Below are 13,862 nucleotides of genomic sequence, written 5' to 3'. Positions count from 1 at the left end.
TCAGGTTTAGATAGGTGTTTATCATATCCTTTTTGAAGTTCAATTAACACCCTTGAACTGTGGTCTCTTGTTTCTGTCTTACTGTTGATGCCACGCCTTCCTTAAAGATCCCTCCCATATAGAAGGGTGAAAATCCCAGAGAGCTTTGGTTGATCTTTTCTTATAGCAAATAAGGCCATGGGTACCATGTCCCAATTCTTCTCGTCTGCCTCAACCAGTTTCTTTCGAATACTTTTTAGAGCTTGGTTAAATCGTTCAACTTGGCTGTAAGTCTGTGGGTGACAGACGTCCTGAGGGCTTAATTTGTATGGCGTCTTTCACCTTCTGACCTAACTTCACTCATAAAACTCGGGCCTTGGTTGGTAAAGATTTCTTTGGGAAATCAGACCTGTGACACCAAAGGGATTAAATGTTTTAATATTTTCTGGGTGGTATTGCTGCATTTAGGCAAAGCCCTTGGTTAGCTAGTGGCATAATCTAAGATGACTGGTATATACTGGTTTCCCAATTTGGACGGTTCCAAGGAACCGATTATGTCCATCCGATTATGAAAACGGTACATCTATAACAGGTAATGGTTGAAAAGGAACTGGCAGAGGCTTTTGGAGGATCAGTCTTCTGGCACAAGGGGCATGCTCAGACCGTTCTTAATATCAGAAAAAAATACCCGGCCAATAGAACCTGTCAACTACTTGACTCTGGGTCTTCGACGTTCCGAGATGTCCAGCAGTGAGATGGGCATGGGCAATCTCAAGAACTAGCCTCCGATGACTCTTGGGAACTATTATTTGGGACCGGGCCACCCCCTCGCTAGTAACATCCCCTCTATGCAACAACCCATGCTTCATAAAGAAATACTGACCCTTTCTTCCTATTATGCTATTAGGCCTCAGATATCATAGGATCGTTCCATTGCACAAAAGCAAGGTCTGGCATGATTTCAGTTTCCTCTTGGTCAATTTGGGGTTCAAGCACTTTGGTGCTAGTAGATGGTAATAGGTCTGCCTCCTCAAACCCTTTTGTACCTCTGTCCATTTGATCTTGTTCATGAACCTCCTTTAGGTTAGGGAAGACTGCTCTTTCCTAGATACCTTGGGCCACCTGGCATCCCATCTTAATTTGGTAAGAACGCTTCCAGTTTTTTTTGCATTAAAAGGAGTACATCTCCCCTAGTCCACTACTTCTGCTAATACATGCAACACATACTTTCAAGCTAATCCAGACTTGGATGTCAGTCGGATGTATGTGCCCTCTGGGGTGGAGTATACTAGGGTACATTTTAGGGCCCCTGATTTGTGTCAATCAGATCCCACACCTAACACCATATGTGAGTGTCTAGGAGTAAGAGGCGGACTCAAGGGTGGCATGCTGATTGGCAAAGACTTTTATTAGCAACAAAAATGGGGGCGGGGGTTGGAAGGAATCTAACTTGTTCTATCTCCAAGCTGGGTTTCCCTGCCTCAACAAAGCTAGCTAATGAAACGGTCGGTCAGAATGTCCAAAGTATAGTCTGTACTATGTCCCAACTGTCAGGAATCAGGGGTTGTGGTGCAGGAGAACGTGTGCTGCCTAGATAGGGGAAAACACTACAATTCCCAGCAGGCATGAGGACTGGGTGTAGTTTTCTGAAGCGCGCCGGTAACCAGCTGCAGGCACTTTGCATTAGGAGGATGTGCTCTTAACGGCCGCCCGCCCGTGCTCAGGTGCTGATGATTGATGTTGGAGAGCATGGGCGGCGGCAGCAGCAGCAGAGCAGCGACGTGAGAGGCGTAGGGGGGCAACGCGAGGTAGCTGAAGGACTAACGCTGACCATGCGCGACGGCATTCGCATCTCCCGGGCAGCAGCGGTGAACGCTGGCTAATGTGTGGTCCGCTCTGTTCCTTCAGGTCCGGGGCAGCCGCAGGAGGCGCCCGGACACTCAGTTAAGTGTTTGTGTGTGTTCTGTGTCCTCCTGGGCCTCGGTGGTGACATGTATTGAGCAACGCTTCACTCGATGTCCGGACGTTATGAGGAAACGTCCGGACCATTAGTTAAGTTTGCCCTCTTAACAGTATAATTTGTGCTACTTGCTACTTTGAACAGTATGTTTGGATGCTACTGGCTGAACTAATGGGCATGGATATGAATGCTAACCAGAAACGTCCAAAAGCCTGCTAAGTCTGCATTCACCAGTCACATTGCTTTCTCCACAAGGGGAAAGCGCCGTTCTATGTACAGTGGCTTATGTCAACCCATAACTGGGGCATGTTGTTGTCTCTGTGTCATTGCTTGCTATATGTTTGATGTAGCCTTAAATCATGATTTGTCTCTTTAATTCATGCTTTGTCGCCTTAAGTCATGCTTTGCAAGTCATGGTTACTAACATTCAAAAGGTCATGTATAGTGCTCCATGTGTTTTTGTGAAAATGATGTTATGTTCTACTAGCTTATGAAGGGAGAGTCAGGTTAGGTTTCCAGGGTATTACAGTATCAAGTCAGGAATTGTATGTGCTTTTGCTGTTTATGTCTTGTTGTCTTCCCTTCCTTACCCTTATTAGTCCATCCCTTTTCCCTAACTCCTTCTTCCCCCCAATGGCTGCCACGTGGCTACCTGTGCTTAAAAAAAATCCAGGCACCCGTGCCAACCACGGTGGGAGGGTCGATCCATTTGGCTTCTGTGGTTCGGGAGAGGGGATTGATATCCTCCTCCCATAGTTCTATTGTGACAGAATCATCAGCCCCTGATTTCGGGATTACTGGACCACCCAGACCAAATGGAGAACCCTCCCTCTTTAGCAGAAGTGCTGAAGGCACAACAGGATATTCAGGTGGAATTGATACATGTAAGACAGGAATCCAGTACTTTGAAGACTCAAGTGCAAGGATTGGTAGCGCAAGGGACTCCGTTGGAGGAAGCAGGGTCCTCTACCGGTAGAACACTAGCTAGAGCGCCCACTGAAGTGGTTCAAGCTCCTAGTAGTGTGCCCTTGGCGGCGCCCGAAAGATTTTCCGGAGACCCTAAAAAATTAATGATGTTTTTGACCCAGTGTAGGTTACATTTTCTTTGTAAACCGTCTGCATTTGAGACTATTCAAGCGAGGACTGCCTTTGTAATTTCATACATAACAGGAGATGCGGCAGCTTGGGCGACGCCATTGGTACAAAAAGATGACCCGTTACTTTATCATTGGGATAATTTTTTGGCAGAATTTGGTTGATTGTTTGATCGAAGGGAAGTGTCATTGGCACAAGATAAGGAGTTATTGGCACTAAAACAGGGTACCAGAGATTTGGTCTCTTATGTGACACACTTTAATAGACTGGTAATTGAAACAGATTGGCCAGAGACTAAACAGACAGTTTTGTTTTATCAAGGATTGAAAGAAGAATTAAAAGACGCTGTGGCACAGGTAGAGCCTCAGCACAACACGTGTACAGCTATGATTGACTTGGCATTAAGGTTGGATCATCGGATGAATGAACGAAAGGGAGACAGGAAAAAAAACAGGGGTGTTTGGATAGAGGAAGGGTGAACAGGAATGGTGAGGGTGAACCTATGCAGATTGGAGGGTTGAGGGGACCATTATCGGCTATGGAAAAGGAGCAGAGAAAAGCTAATAATTTGTGTTTGTACTGTGGTCAACCTGGACATTATATTCTTACTTGTCCAAACACTCCCAAGAAGTTAGGTGGCGGAGAAAAGAGCAAAGGCGAGTCGGGAAAAGGCTTGGGCCAGCCTTAGGGGGAACTGAGGTGTCAGGCTCAGTGGTAGAAAGGTTCCCCATTTGGGTAGCAAATACTACACGAAAAGGTAACTCCCATTTGTATATTCTGGTAACTTTATTTTTTGCCTGTACAAAAGAAATGGTGTCAGCCATGGTAGATTTGGGAGCAAATGGAAACTTTATTGACATTGACTTGGCCAAAATGTTGGGGTTGCCATTAAGAGAAAAGACTCTGGTGGAAGGGGTGCAGTCGGTGGATGGGTCTCCTTTAATATCAGGACCCATTTGTCAGCAAACTCAACCCATAGAAATGAGGTGTCAGTCAGGACATGTGGAGGAAATTGTACTAGATTTAATCACAGCTCCCCAGTTTGGTCTTATTTTAGGAATTCCTTGGTTGACTCAGCATAACCCAAGAATTGAATGGGCGGCTAGGTAGGTTTTTTTTGAGAATCCAGAATGTATAGGTCACATTGAGGCGGAGGCGAGTCAGGCATTGTTCTTGGTAGACCAGCCACCGGCAGTTCAAGTGGTGGGGCTGTGGGGTTACAGGTTCCGGCTCGATATCAAGAGTTTGTGAATGTTTTTGACAAAGGATGAGCGGAAAGATTGCCGCCCCATAGACCATATGACTGTGTCAGAGTTAGAACCAGGGGCTAAATTGCCATGTAGCAGAATATATGCATTAACGCAAACAGAAAATCAACATCTGCGAGAGTATTTGGATGATATGTTAAAGAAAGGATTTATTCGACATTCTACATCACCAGTTTCATCCCCATTGTTTTTTGTTCCGAAAAAGAGGGTACGTTGAGGACATGTATTGATTATCGTGCATTAAACAAGGTGAAGGTAAAGAACAGATATCCACTACCTTTAATTTCTGGACTGCTGGATCAAGTAAAGACAGCAGTGGTGTACACAACACTTGATTTACGTGGAGCATATAATTTGATTCGGGTCAAGGAAGGGGGTGAGTGGAAGACTGCATTTAGAACTAAGTTTGCATTATTTGAATATTTGGTTATGCCTTTTGGTTTATGTAATGCTCCTGCGGCATTTCAGTTTTTTATGCAGGAGGTATTAAGTGAGTTTTCGGACATTTTTGTTATTGTATATATTGATGACATTTTAATTTATTCCAATTCACAAGAGCAGCATGTGAGCCAAGTAAGGGCAGTGTTCAAGAAATTACAACAACATCAGTTAAATGTGAAATTAGAAAAATGTGCTTTCCACGTGAAAAAAGTGGAGTTCTTGGGTTTCATATTGACCCCGGAAGGGATAATCGTGGACAAAAGCAAGGTGCAAGCAGTTCTGTATTGGCCCACACCCCAGTGTATTAAAGATATTCAATCTTTTTTGGGTTTCGCTAACTTCTCTAGACTATTTATTACTAATTTTTCACAGACTGTGGCACCTATAACAAGACTATTAAGAAAGGCAAAAAGTTTTGTTGGGATGTGGGGGCTGGAAAAGCTTTTCAAGAACTAAAGATGGCATTCACCTCAGCCCCAGTATTATGACATCCAGATCCTGATAGGATGTTTCAAGTGGAAACTGATGTGTCCAATGTGGCAATAGGTGCAGTGTTATCTCAGAAGGATCCAGAAGGGACTTGGCACCCAGTGACCTACTATTCACAAAAACTCACTCCATGTGAACAAAACTATTCCATCACAGATAAAGAACTATTAGCTATTAGGGCAGCCTTTTTTGAATGGAGACATTATTTACTGGGAGCCAAGCAGCAGGTATTGGTAGTGACGGATCATAAAAATCTACAGTATTGCAAGACGGCTCACACATTGAGCCCTAGGCAATTACGGTGGTCCCAATTTTTCAACGAGTTTGATTTTGTGGTGACCTTCAGGCCGGGGAAAAGAAATGGAAAGGCAGATGCATTGTCTCGTCAACAAAATATGGACAACATGGTATAAGAGACAAAATCTATAATCCCGGCAGAGAAGGTGGTAGGTGCAGTGGTCTCCAAGTTGATGAAGCAGGTGAAACGGGCAATGAAGAATCAAAAGAATCAGAGTTGGGGAGTGAATAATCCCTTGGAAATATTTAAAAATAACCTCCCTTACTATGATGGGCGGTTATATTTGCCTACTTTGGAACTACAAAGAAAGGCTATGCATTGGTGTCATAACTCACACTTGGCCGGACATTCGGGTAGTAAAAAGATACAGACTCTAGTAGAAAGATACTTTTGGTGGCCAAATATGAGACAAGAGGTAACTAGGTACGTGCAGGAATGTGAAACGTGTACGAAGTAAAGCAGATCATACCAAGAAGTCAGGTCTACTTAAACCATGGCCTACTCCAACTAAAATATGGACACACATCAATGAACTTTATCACAGACTTACCACCGGATGATCAGTATGATACGATATGGGTGGTAGTGGATTACTTATCTAAACAGGCTCACTTTGTGCCTTGTAGAGGCATTCCAGGAGCAGGGAAGTTGGCTGAATTATTTCTGCAGCATGTGGTTCGACTTCATGGACTACCACATACTATTGTTTCAGATCGGGGGCTGCAGTTTACATCAAGGTTTTGGCACGCCTTCTGTCAGATGCTAGGAATCAATTGTGCCCTGTACACTAGTTATCATCCCCAGACAGATGGACAAACGGAAAGAGAATTAGACGCTTGAACAATACTTGCACTGTTATTTACATGACGGAATGGAGTTGTGGGTTCAAGCATTATGGTTAGATGAATTCACCTATAATAATACTGAACATGCTTCCCTGGGAATGACTCCCAATGAGTGCTTGTATGGGCAGGTACAGGAAATATTACCGGAGCAGCTACCGGATGTAGAAAACCTTCCAATACTCCAAGACAGAAAACAATTGCTTCTGACCATCAGACAGAAGGCTTGAGACAATCTTGAACACGCAAAGACTCAATATAAGATGTATGCAGATAAACAGAGATGGGAGGCTCCTCAGTACAAGGTTGGGGATAAGGTGTGGCTATCCACACGTAATTTGCCTCTAATAGGATCTCGAAAATTTGCTCCAAAGTTTATTGGACCCTATGAAATTGTCAAAAATGTGTCAGAAGTTGCTGTAAAATTACATTTGCCTAAAACTTTAAGAATCCACCCGGTATTCCATGTGTGTCTGCTTAAACCTGCAGTGCCTAGAACACGTGTGCAGAGACCTCCAGCCATCCACAAAGAGGGTCAGTTGGAATATGAGGTAAAGAAGATTTTTGACTCGAAAAGGAGAAGGCAAGTTTTATGCTATCTGATCCAGTGGGCTGGATACAGACTGGAAGACTGTTCCTGGGAACCTGCTAGTGCAGTTCATGCTCCTCGCCAGGTAAGAATGTTTCATGCAAAATATCCAGAAAATGCAGGTCCTGGGAAGAGCCCTGGAAGGGGAGGTACTGTCTGGAATCAGGGGTTGTGGTGGGGGAGTAGACGTGTGCTGCCTAGATAGGGGAAAACACTACAATTCCCAGCAGGCATGAGGACTGGGTGTAGTTTTCTGAACCGCGCCGGTACCCAGCTGCAGGCACTTTGCATTAGGAGGATGTGCTCTTAACCGCCGCCCGCCCGTGCTCAGGTGCTGATGATTGATGTTGGAGAGCACAGGCGGCAGCAGCAGCGAGGCAGCTGAAGGACTAACGCTGACCATGCGTGGCGGCATTCGCATCTCCCGGGCCGCGGCGGTGAACGCTGGCTAATGTGTGGTCCGCTCTCTTCCTTCAGGTCCGGGGCAGCCGCAGGAGGCGCCCGGACACTCAGTTAAGTGTTTGTGTGTGTTCTGTGTCCTCCTGGGCCGCGGCAGTGACATGTATTGAGCAACGCTTCACTCGATGTCCGAACATTATGAGGAAACGTCCGGACCATTAGTTAAGTGTGCCCTCTTAAGAGTATAATTTGTGCTACTTGCTACTATGAACAGTATGTTTGGATGCTACTGGCTGAACTAATGAGCATGGATATGATTGCTAACCAGAAATGTCCAAAAGCCTGCTAAGTCTGCATTCCCCAGTCACATTGCTTTCTCCACAAGGGGAAATCGTCGTTCTACGTACAGTGGCTTATGTCAACCTATAACTGGGGCATGTTGTTGTCCGTGTCATTGCTTGCTATATGTTTGATATAGCCTTAAGTCATGCTTTGTCTCTTTAATGCATGCTTTGTCGCCTTAAGTCATGCTTTGTAAGTCATGGTCACTAACATTCAAAAGGTCATGTATGGTGCTCCATGTGTTTTTGTGAAAATTATGTTATGTTCTACTAGCTTATGAAGGGAGAGTCAGGTTAGGTTTCCAGGTTATTACATTATCAAGTCAGGAATTGTATGTGCTTTTGCTGTTTATGTCTTGTTGTCTTCCCTTCCTTACCCTTATTAGTCCATCCCTTTTCCCTAACTCCTTCTTCCCCCCAATGGCTGCCACGTGGCTACCTGTGCTTCAAGAAATCCAGGCGCCCGTGTCAACCACGGTGGGAGGGTCGATCCATTCGGCTTCTGTGGTTCGGGAGAGGGGATCGATATCCTCCTCCCATAGTTCTATTGTGACACCAATAGACCTATCGCTCACAAGCTAAACTTAATATAATGTAACAAGGGAAATGTCTTTCGGCTCTCGACCTGCTGGCCTGCTTTGCAAGGTTCCAAAATGTGCAGAAAAGCAAACAAAAGTTCCACAAGACTCATTACGTTGATTCAATCCATCCCCCAAAGTCTTTTCAGCTTTATCTAAAGTGATTTCTTTTTTCTTCAATGTTCAAGATATGTCTTTCTCTATGTTTGGCAGACCTGCCTCTCCCATGCCTTTTGTGAGCAGACCCGGCTCCCAGGGTACTGCAACGAGGAAGAATAGCCTGGTTCTCTCTCCCAGACTGTGCCGAGGGTCCTTGACCATGTTTTCTCAGTATCCCCTTCTTGGTTCACTCTCCTTCCAAGTGGGTCATTCAACAACCTTGTTATTACCGTCGTCCTCTCTGGGTTCACTTCCACCCACAGCCTTGATTTACTCTGCTGCCAATGTCTGTGAATGTCAATTGTAAATGCAAAGTTTGTATTTAACGCTTTTTGGAATGTATTTTCCCAATATGGGTCCCAGACACCCTTTACTGTGGCTGCTGCGTGTCGGTAAATACTTGCATACGTTATTCCTTATTTCATTTTAGTGCCTTTCGCACTCTATGGGTCTTCCCAACCCCAGCCTCAGCTACCCTGGTACCTGCTGGGTGTCGCTCTCCAGCATTGTTTGTGTTTCCCACAGTCTTCTGTGGCTTCGTCAGCTACCCAGAGCCTTCACCGGTGTTACGCGAGCAGCTCGATGGTGGATTTCCTTTGCTCCATTAGTCTCTGCTCCCAGTCCAAGTACTCCCCCCTGCCCCCTCTGCAGGAACCTTCTTGCTTTGTGGGACCCTTGTGGCCGAGCTGCTTCCCCCAGACTCTGGTCTGACCACCTTCTCATAGCCTGCCAAGCTCCTGGTCCGTGCCGAGAGATAGAAGATGCCGTTGTTCTATTCCCTCTCCTGTTTTGAATGACAGCAGGCCAATCAGTGGATTAAAACGACAAACGACTAGACTGTGTGTCTTGGTTCTCAGCATTGGTTTTCATTGCTTCTGTCCTCTTTCATCTCAGTATTGCCAATGGATACCATATGGGTGATTTCCTTCCCAGAGGTTCTCATCTCAGTACTGCCACTCTATACCTTATAGATATTTTCCTTCTCAGAGGTTCCCCTACCTGAGATGTATAGCAAAGGTACATTGGGGCATCCGGTAGGGGTGTAAGAGAAGGGTTTTGAGGGGAGGCGGGGGGGGGGGGGTCAGAGGGATACCACATTCGCCACAGATAGTCACTACACTTGGTCACCTCCTCATGATATCCACCCACGGAGTACCCGCCCGTGGGGACTATCGGGTAGCAGCCGCACCCTGCCTGGCTTCATAGATTCCCCCCCCCCCCATCTAAAGCAGTGACAATACCTCGGAATTCGTCACAATACCCAGGTTAATCGCAATAAAAAACAAAACTAAATTAGATTACATGTTAAAGTACAATATAAAAAGCTAACATTAAGTGACTTGAGAGGGAGGATTGAAATGCTAATTCACTCAATTCGTCCCCCGTTTAAAGTGAGGGCAATGAAGAGATATTAACTTTAATTTTTTTCTTCATGTTGTTGGCATTTTCAGAATAAATTCTTTTATATTACTTTTTAACAAACGTTTTTCAATTTTAACATAGAACTACTTCAATCCGAATATGACCTTATCAACCATCTATACAATATAGGTTACACTTTTTCACCAGAATTAATGGATTTCTTTTGCTCTATGCTAAAGCTTGACCATAAAAAGACACCAGATAAATCTGTATTGTGTAATGTAGGTTAAATGACTTTTCAAGTAAACTTCTGCGCCATATTTTTTGAGAAAAAACATGTGAAAGAATACAAAAATCACAATAAAAATGTTTACTGTTTTTGCAGAATAGATTCCAGATTATCACACAAACCTGTTGTTGTTCTGCCATTACTCTGGAACGGATTCACAATGGGGGCTACAGGGCCTCCAGGGACTGCCATGAATGGATTAGTGGAAGCAGTACCTGAAGAACCAAAAGTATTTTCAGTATTTTAATTCTTAAGACACATTTGTTTGAATTCTTACAGTAGACGGGGCTAAAGAACATTGTCCTTGGCATTGAAGATTTTCATGATCAAAACAAAAGTATATTTTAAAAAAAGAAAAGGAATACGATTAACATTCATTCTTCAGCTAGTCCTCAGAGCCATTTCTCAGTTTCACTTGCGGATTAGAAACAATTGAGCTAAATGATAACTTGGGTAGGGAAGCAGTAATGGGTACAAAATGGATGGGTTTAGGCACATACAAGCAGAGATAAAGTAACAAGAACGAACAACAAATTACTTGCCATTGGTAATGTCCTATCAGATGGATGTGCTTCCTACAGATTTCTCTTTTTAGGTATTACATTCCTGTTTCAGTTGGATTCTGGAAAAACAACCAGTAGGGGGCGCAGTGCAACATAAGTATTGTGGTCTCGCGACATGTCCACTCCAACAACGGGGATAATGTCAGCGTGCATGTATAGCATGCATTACACCCCTTGAACTCAGTTTCCTTCTTTTTCGGGGAAAGCATCAAGGAACTGGATGAGCTCTCCATCAGAAGGATAGGTTCGGAGGGCAATGAGGAATCTATGGGATGAAAATCCATCAGAAAGAACACCACCAAAGGTAGGTAATTCATTCTTCTAATGGATAGTGCCATCCTACAGATTGCTAATCTTCGATAGACATCAGTATGAAAGTTTTCAATGTGGGGAGAGCAAAACTAGTTAGAAATTACCAACCAAAACATTTTTGGACCACACCTGCTCATGTCTGCTCTTCAGGTGTGCCCCCCTACGGTTGCCTCTTGCCATGGCTGCCAATGGGGTTCTCCTGCCACCAAGTTCATCCCTTTGGCCACCACAGGAGGTCCTGTGATTCCCTGTTCAGGACCTGTAGAAAAGCTGTTATGTTGTATGAGAATTGTGACCACTGAGACCTGAGAGTACACTAAGGGATATCATTCTCAGTCGGCCCTGAGCAACAAGAAATTCAGGATGCCAGCGAATGCAGAAAGGCTGATGCGAGCAGATTATGGGCACTTTGAAACTTAATAACCCTCTGGTGAATGTGAGAAGACCTGTCCTGACAGGGATTAAAGCTTCTCCAGGAGTCGGCATCGAGGAAATGCCTGATGAACTGGAGCATTTGTGAGGGTTTCACGTGGGACTTGTTGAAGTTCAGGGAGAGGTCCAGTTTGTGAACGAGGTGGCAGGTCTTGAGCCTAATTCCAGAGAACAAGCCCTTAATAGCAAATCATCTGTGTAGGGGAAGACATGAATACCCTCTGTCCTTAGACTTGCTGCCACCACAGACAACAACTACCTGTGGAACTTCCCTTTGCTTCGGATAACCTGGCACATGGAAACATGAGTCATGAAGGTTCTCTGAAGATTCAGTGACACCAGCCAATCCTATGGCTCCATGCCCTCAGCGATCTGCCCAAGGGGCATTATCTTGAATTTGTCTATAAAAGGCTGCTATAAGATGCCGGTCATCACACGTACTAACAAACCTGATACATGGATGGGACTACGGTTCCAAAAGAAATGATAGCCATTTGGCTCCAAGCGCCAACCTCAACCCATAGTATTGTAGCCTACCAGTCCGCTATCCCCCAGGATCTCACATACCTCCTCTACTGTCATGAGGCTCCCATTGGGGGGAAAAGGAACCCTGCTGTCCCACAGGAGGCCTTAAGAGCCTTGTCTAATGTAGGTTGAATATCGATTGATAGGGCTGCACCTTTAAGAGTTTCATAAAACTTCTCCATGCTGCAAGGGAGTCCTTCATGGGAGAGACAGCAGCTCCATTATAGGCTGTGTGTTCAACATCTTGGCCAGCAGGTTTCGAGTATGGCCATATTGGATAGTTTCATACAGGCTGTGCCTGGGTACCATTAAAAAAACAGTAATCACAGCAGTACCCTGAAAAAGGAGCTACCTATCCATATGGATAAATTAAAAAAGAAATACAACAGTTTGGGCATAATTACCATTTTCAGAAGTGTCATCCTGCTCATAAGCAAGATGGGCAGGGACCTCCAACTGGTTAGTTTTGACTGTAGGGACATTAGGTATCTACCCAAGTTATTGGAAAATTAAGTGGCACACTCTCTAGTCACTATAACCCCAATATATTTTTTTATCGCTAGACGTTCCCACACCTGTATCTGGTGGCTAAATTGTGTTAGAATTAAGGGGGAACATCTCAGATTTAGACCAATTCACTGGCCCAAATGTATAGATGTTTTAACAGCAGGATTGCATATATACAGGACTGGCATCTGTACTATTTCGGGCTCAGTGGTCAATTGTAAACTTCAGTGCTTGTGTCTATGTCTAAGAACGTCCATCAAGGGATCAATTATTAAGGCGAAAAGAGGTTTTGTGGGGGGGCGGGGGGGTGCGCGCAACCCTGCCTGGTCTCCCTACCTAGTTGAAGTGGTGATGAGAAAACCTTCCCCATTTGAATTTTAGCCTCTGGGCAGTAGTAAAACAATTTAATACTAGATTAAAAAGTAGGAACCAAATCCATGGTTTTCCATCACTTCGAAGAGGAAATTACAAGACACCAAGTCAAAGGCCTTCTCAATATCTAATGGCACTGCCACTGCTATGGACTTTGCATCTGCAAGGGATATAACTTAAGAGGTGCCTCAAATTTAGGGAGATAGAGTGGGCTGGAATACAGCCATACTGGTCGGGTGTATTAAATATGGCACCAATGGTTGTAACCTATACGTCAAAGCACATTTCAATATCAGTTCATTAAGGACAAGGGTTGGTACGAGGAAACTCTTCTCATGTTGTGTTGGGCTTCAAGAGAACTAGGATTATGGCTTCAAGCAAAGAAGGGAGAATTCCTAATTTCAACGTCTCCTCCCACAATTGAAGGAGGTAGGGGGGTGAGAATGGTCAGATATTTTTAATAGAATTCTGCCCCAATGCAATATGATCCTGGGGCTTTGCCTGGGGGCAGCATGTCAATGTGGGTACGAATTTCCGAAAGCATCAATGGAACGTCCATATTTTAGCTGCTTCTGCGGACGGCAACGAGGTGGGTAAGAAGTTTAAATATGCCAGTCTCTGCTTTACTATGACTTGAATGAGGGCTAAACAGGTACTTCTTACAGTGTAGAAATATCTCAATTATCAGTCTTCCTGTTGTGGAGTACTCCGTTCTCATCTCTTATGGCCGTGACCCCTTCTACATTGTTTTCATTCCTTTTTAATCAAAATCAATGGTCTGATGGACCTGTCGGCTTCACGATCGCGCCTTAACATGGTCGGTATCGAGAAATAGAGAGTTTCTCTTGCCACTGCGCAAACTTATTCCAGTTTGCCTTTAATTTCAGGCAATAAAAAACGTACATTTTTGTTTCTGACTCGGCTAACTCTCTGTATAGCTTGCAGAGCTCCGACTTCTGTCAACAACACAATCGCCCTGGTGTATACCTTAATTGGCTGCCATCTCGCACCTATGCTATTCTAGACCCAGCCCTACAGATAAGGGGTGTATCTGCAACTTTT

At 44.5% G+C, this 13,862-nt stretch overlaps 1 protein-coding gene across 12 annotated transcripts in view; it reads right to left on the bottom strand.

Annotated features, from left to right (window-relative positions):
* Positions 1–13,862, bottom strand: part of AGFG1 (ArfGAP with FG repeats 1) — a 1,171,945-nt gene that overhangs the window by 387,266 nt on the left and 770,817 nt on the right. For all 12 annotated transcript variants that reach the window (XM_069618220.1, XM_069618222.1, XM_069618215.1 and 9 more), the window contains one exon: positions 10,212–10,304. In XM_069618220.1, coding sequence (XP_069474321.1) covers positions 10,212–10,304 — 93 coding nt within the window. The remainder of the gene's footprint in view (positions 1–10,211; positions 10,305–13,862) is intronic.

Source organism: Ambystoma mexicanum, chromosome 10, assembly GCF_040938575.1.
Source record: "Ambystoma mexicanum isolate Mex_15411 chromosome 10, UKY_AmexF1_1, whole genome shotgun sequence".
Taxonomy (NCBI): Eukaryota; Metazoa; Chordata; class Amphibia; order Caudata; family Ambystomatidae; genus Ambystoma; species Ambystoma mexicanum.
This window is presented reverse-complemented; position numbering and strand designations above follow the sequence as displayed.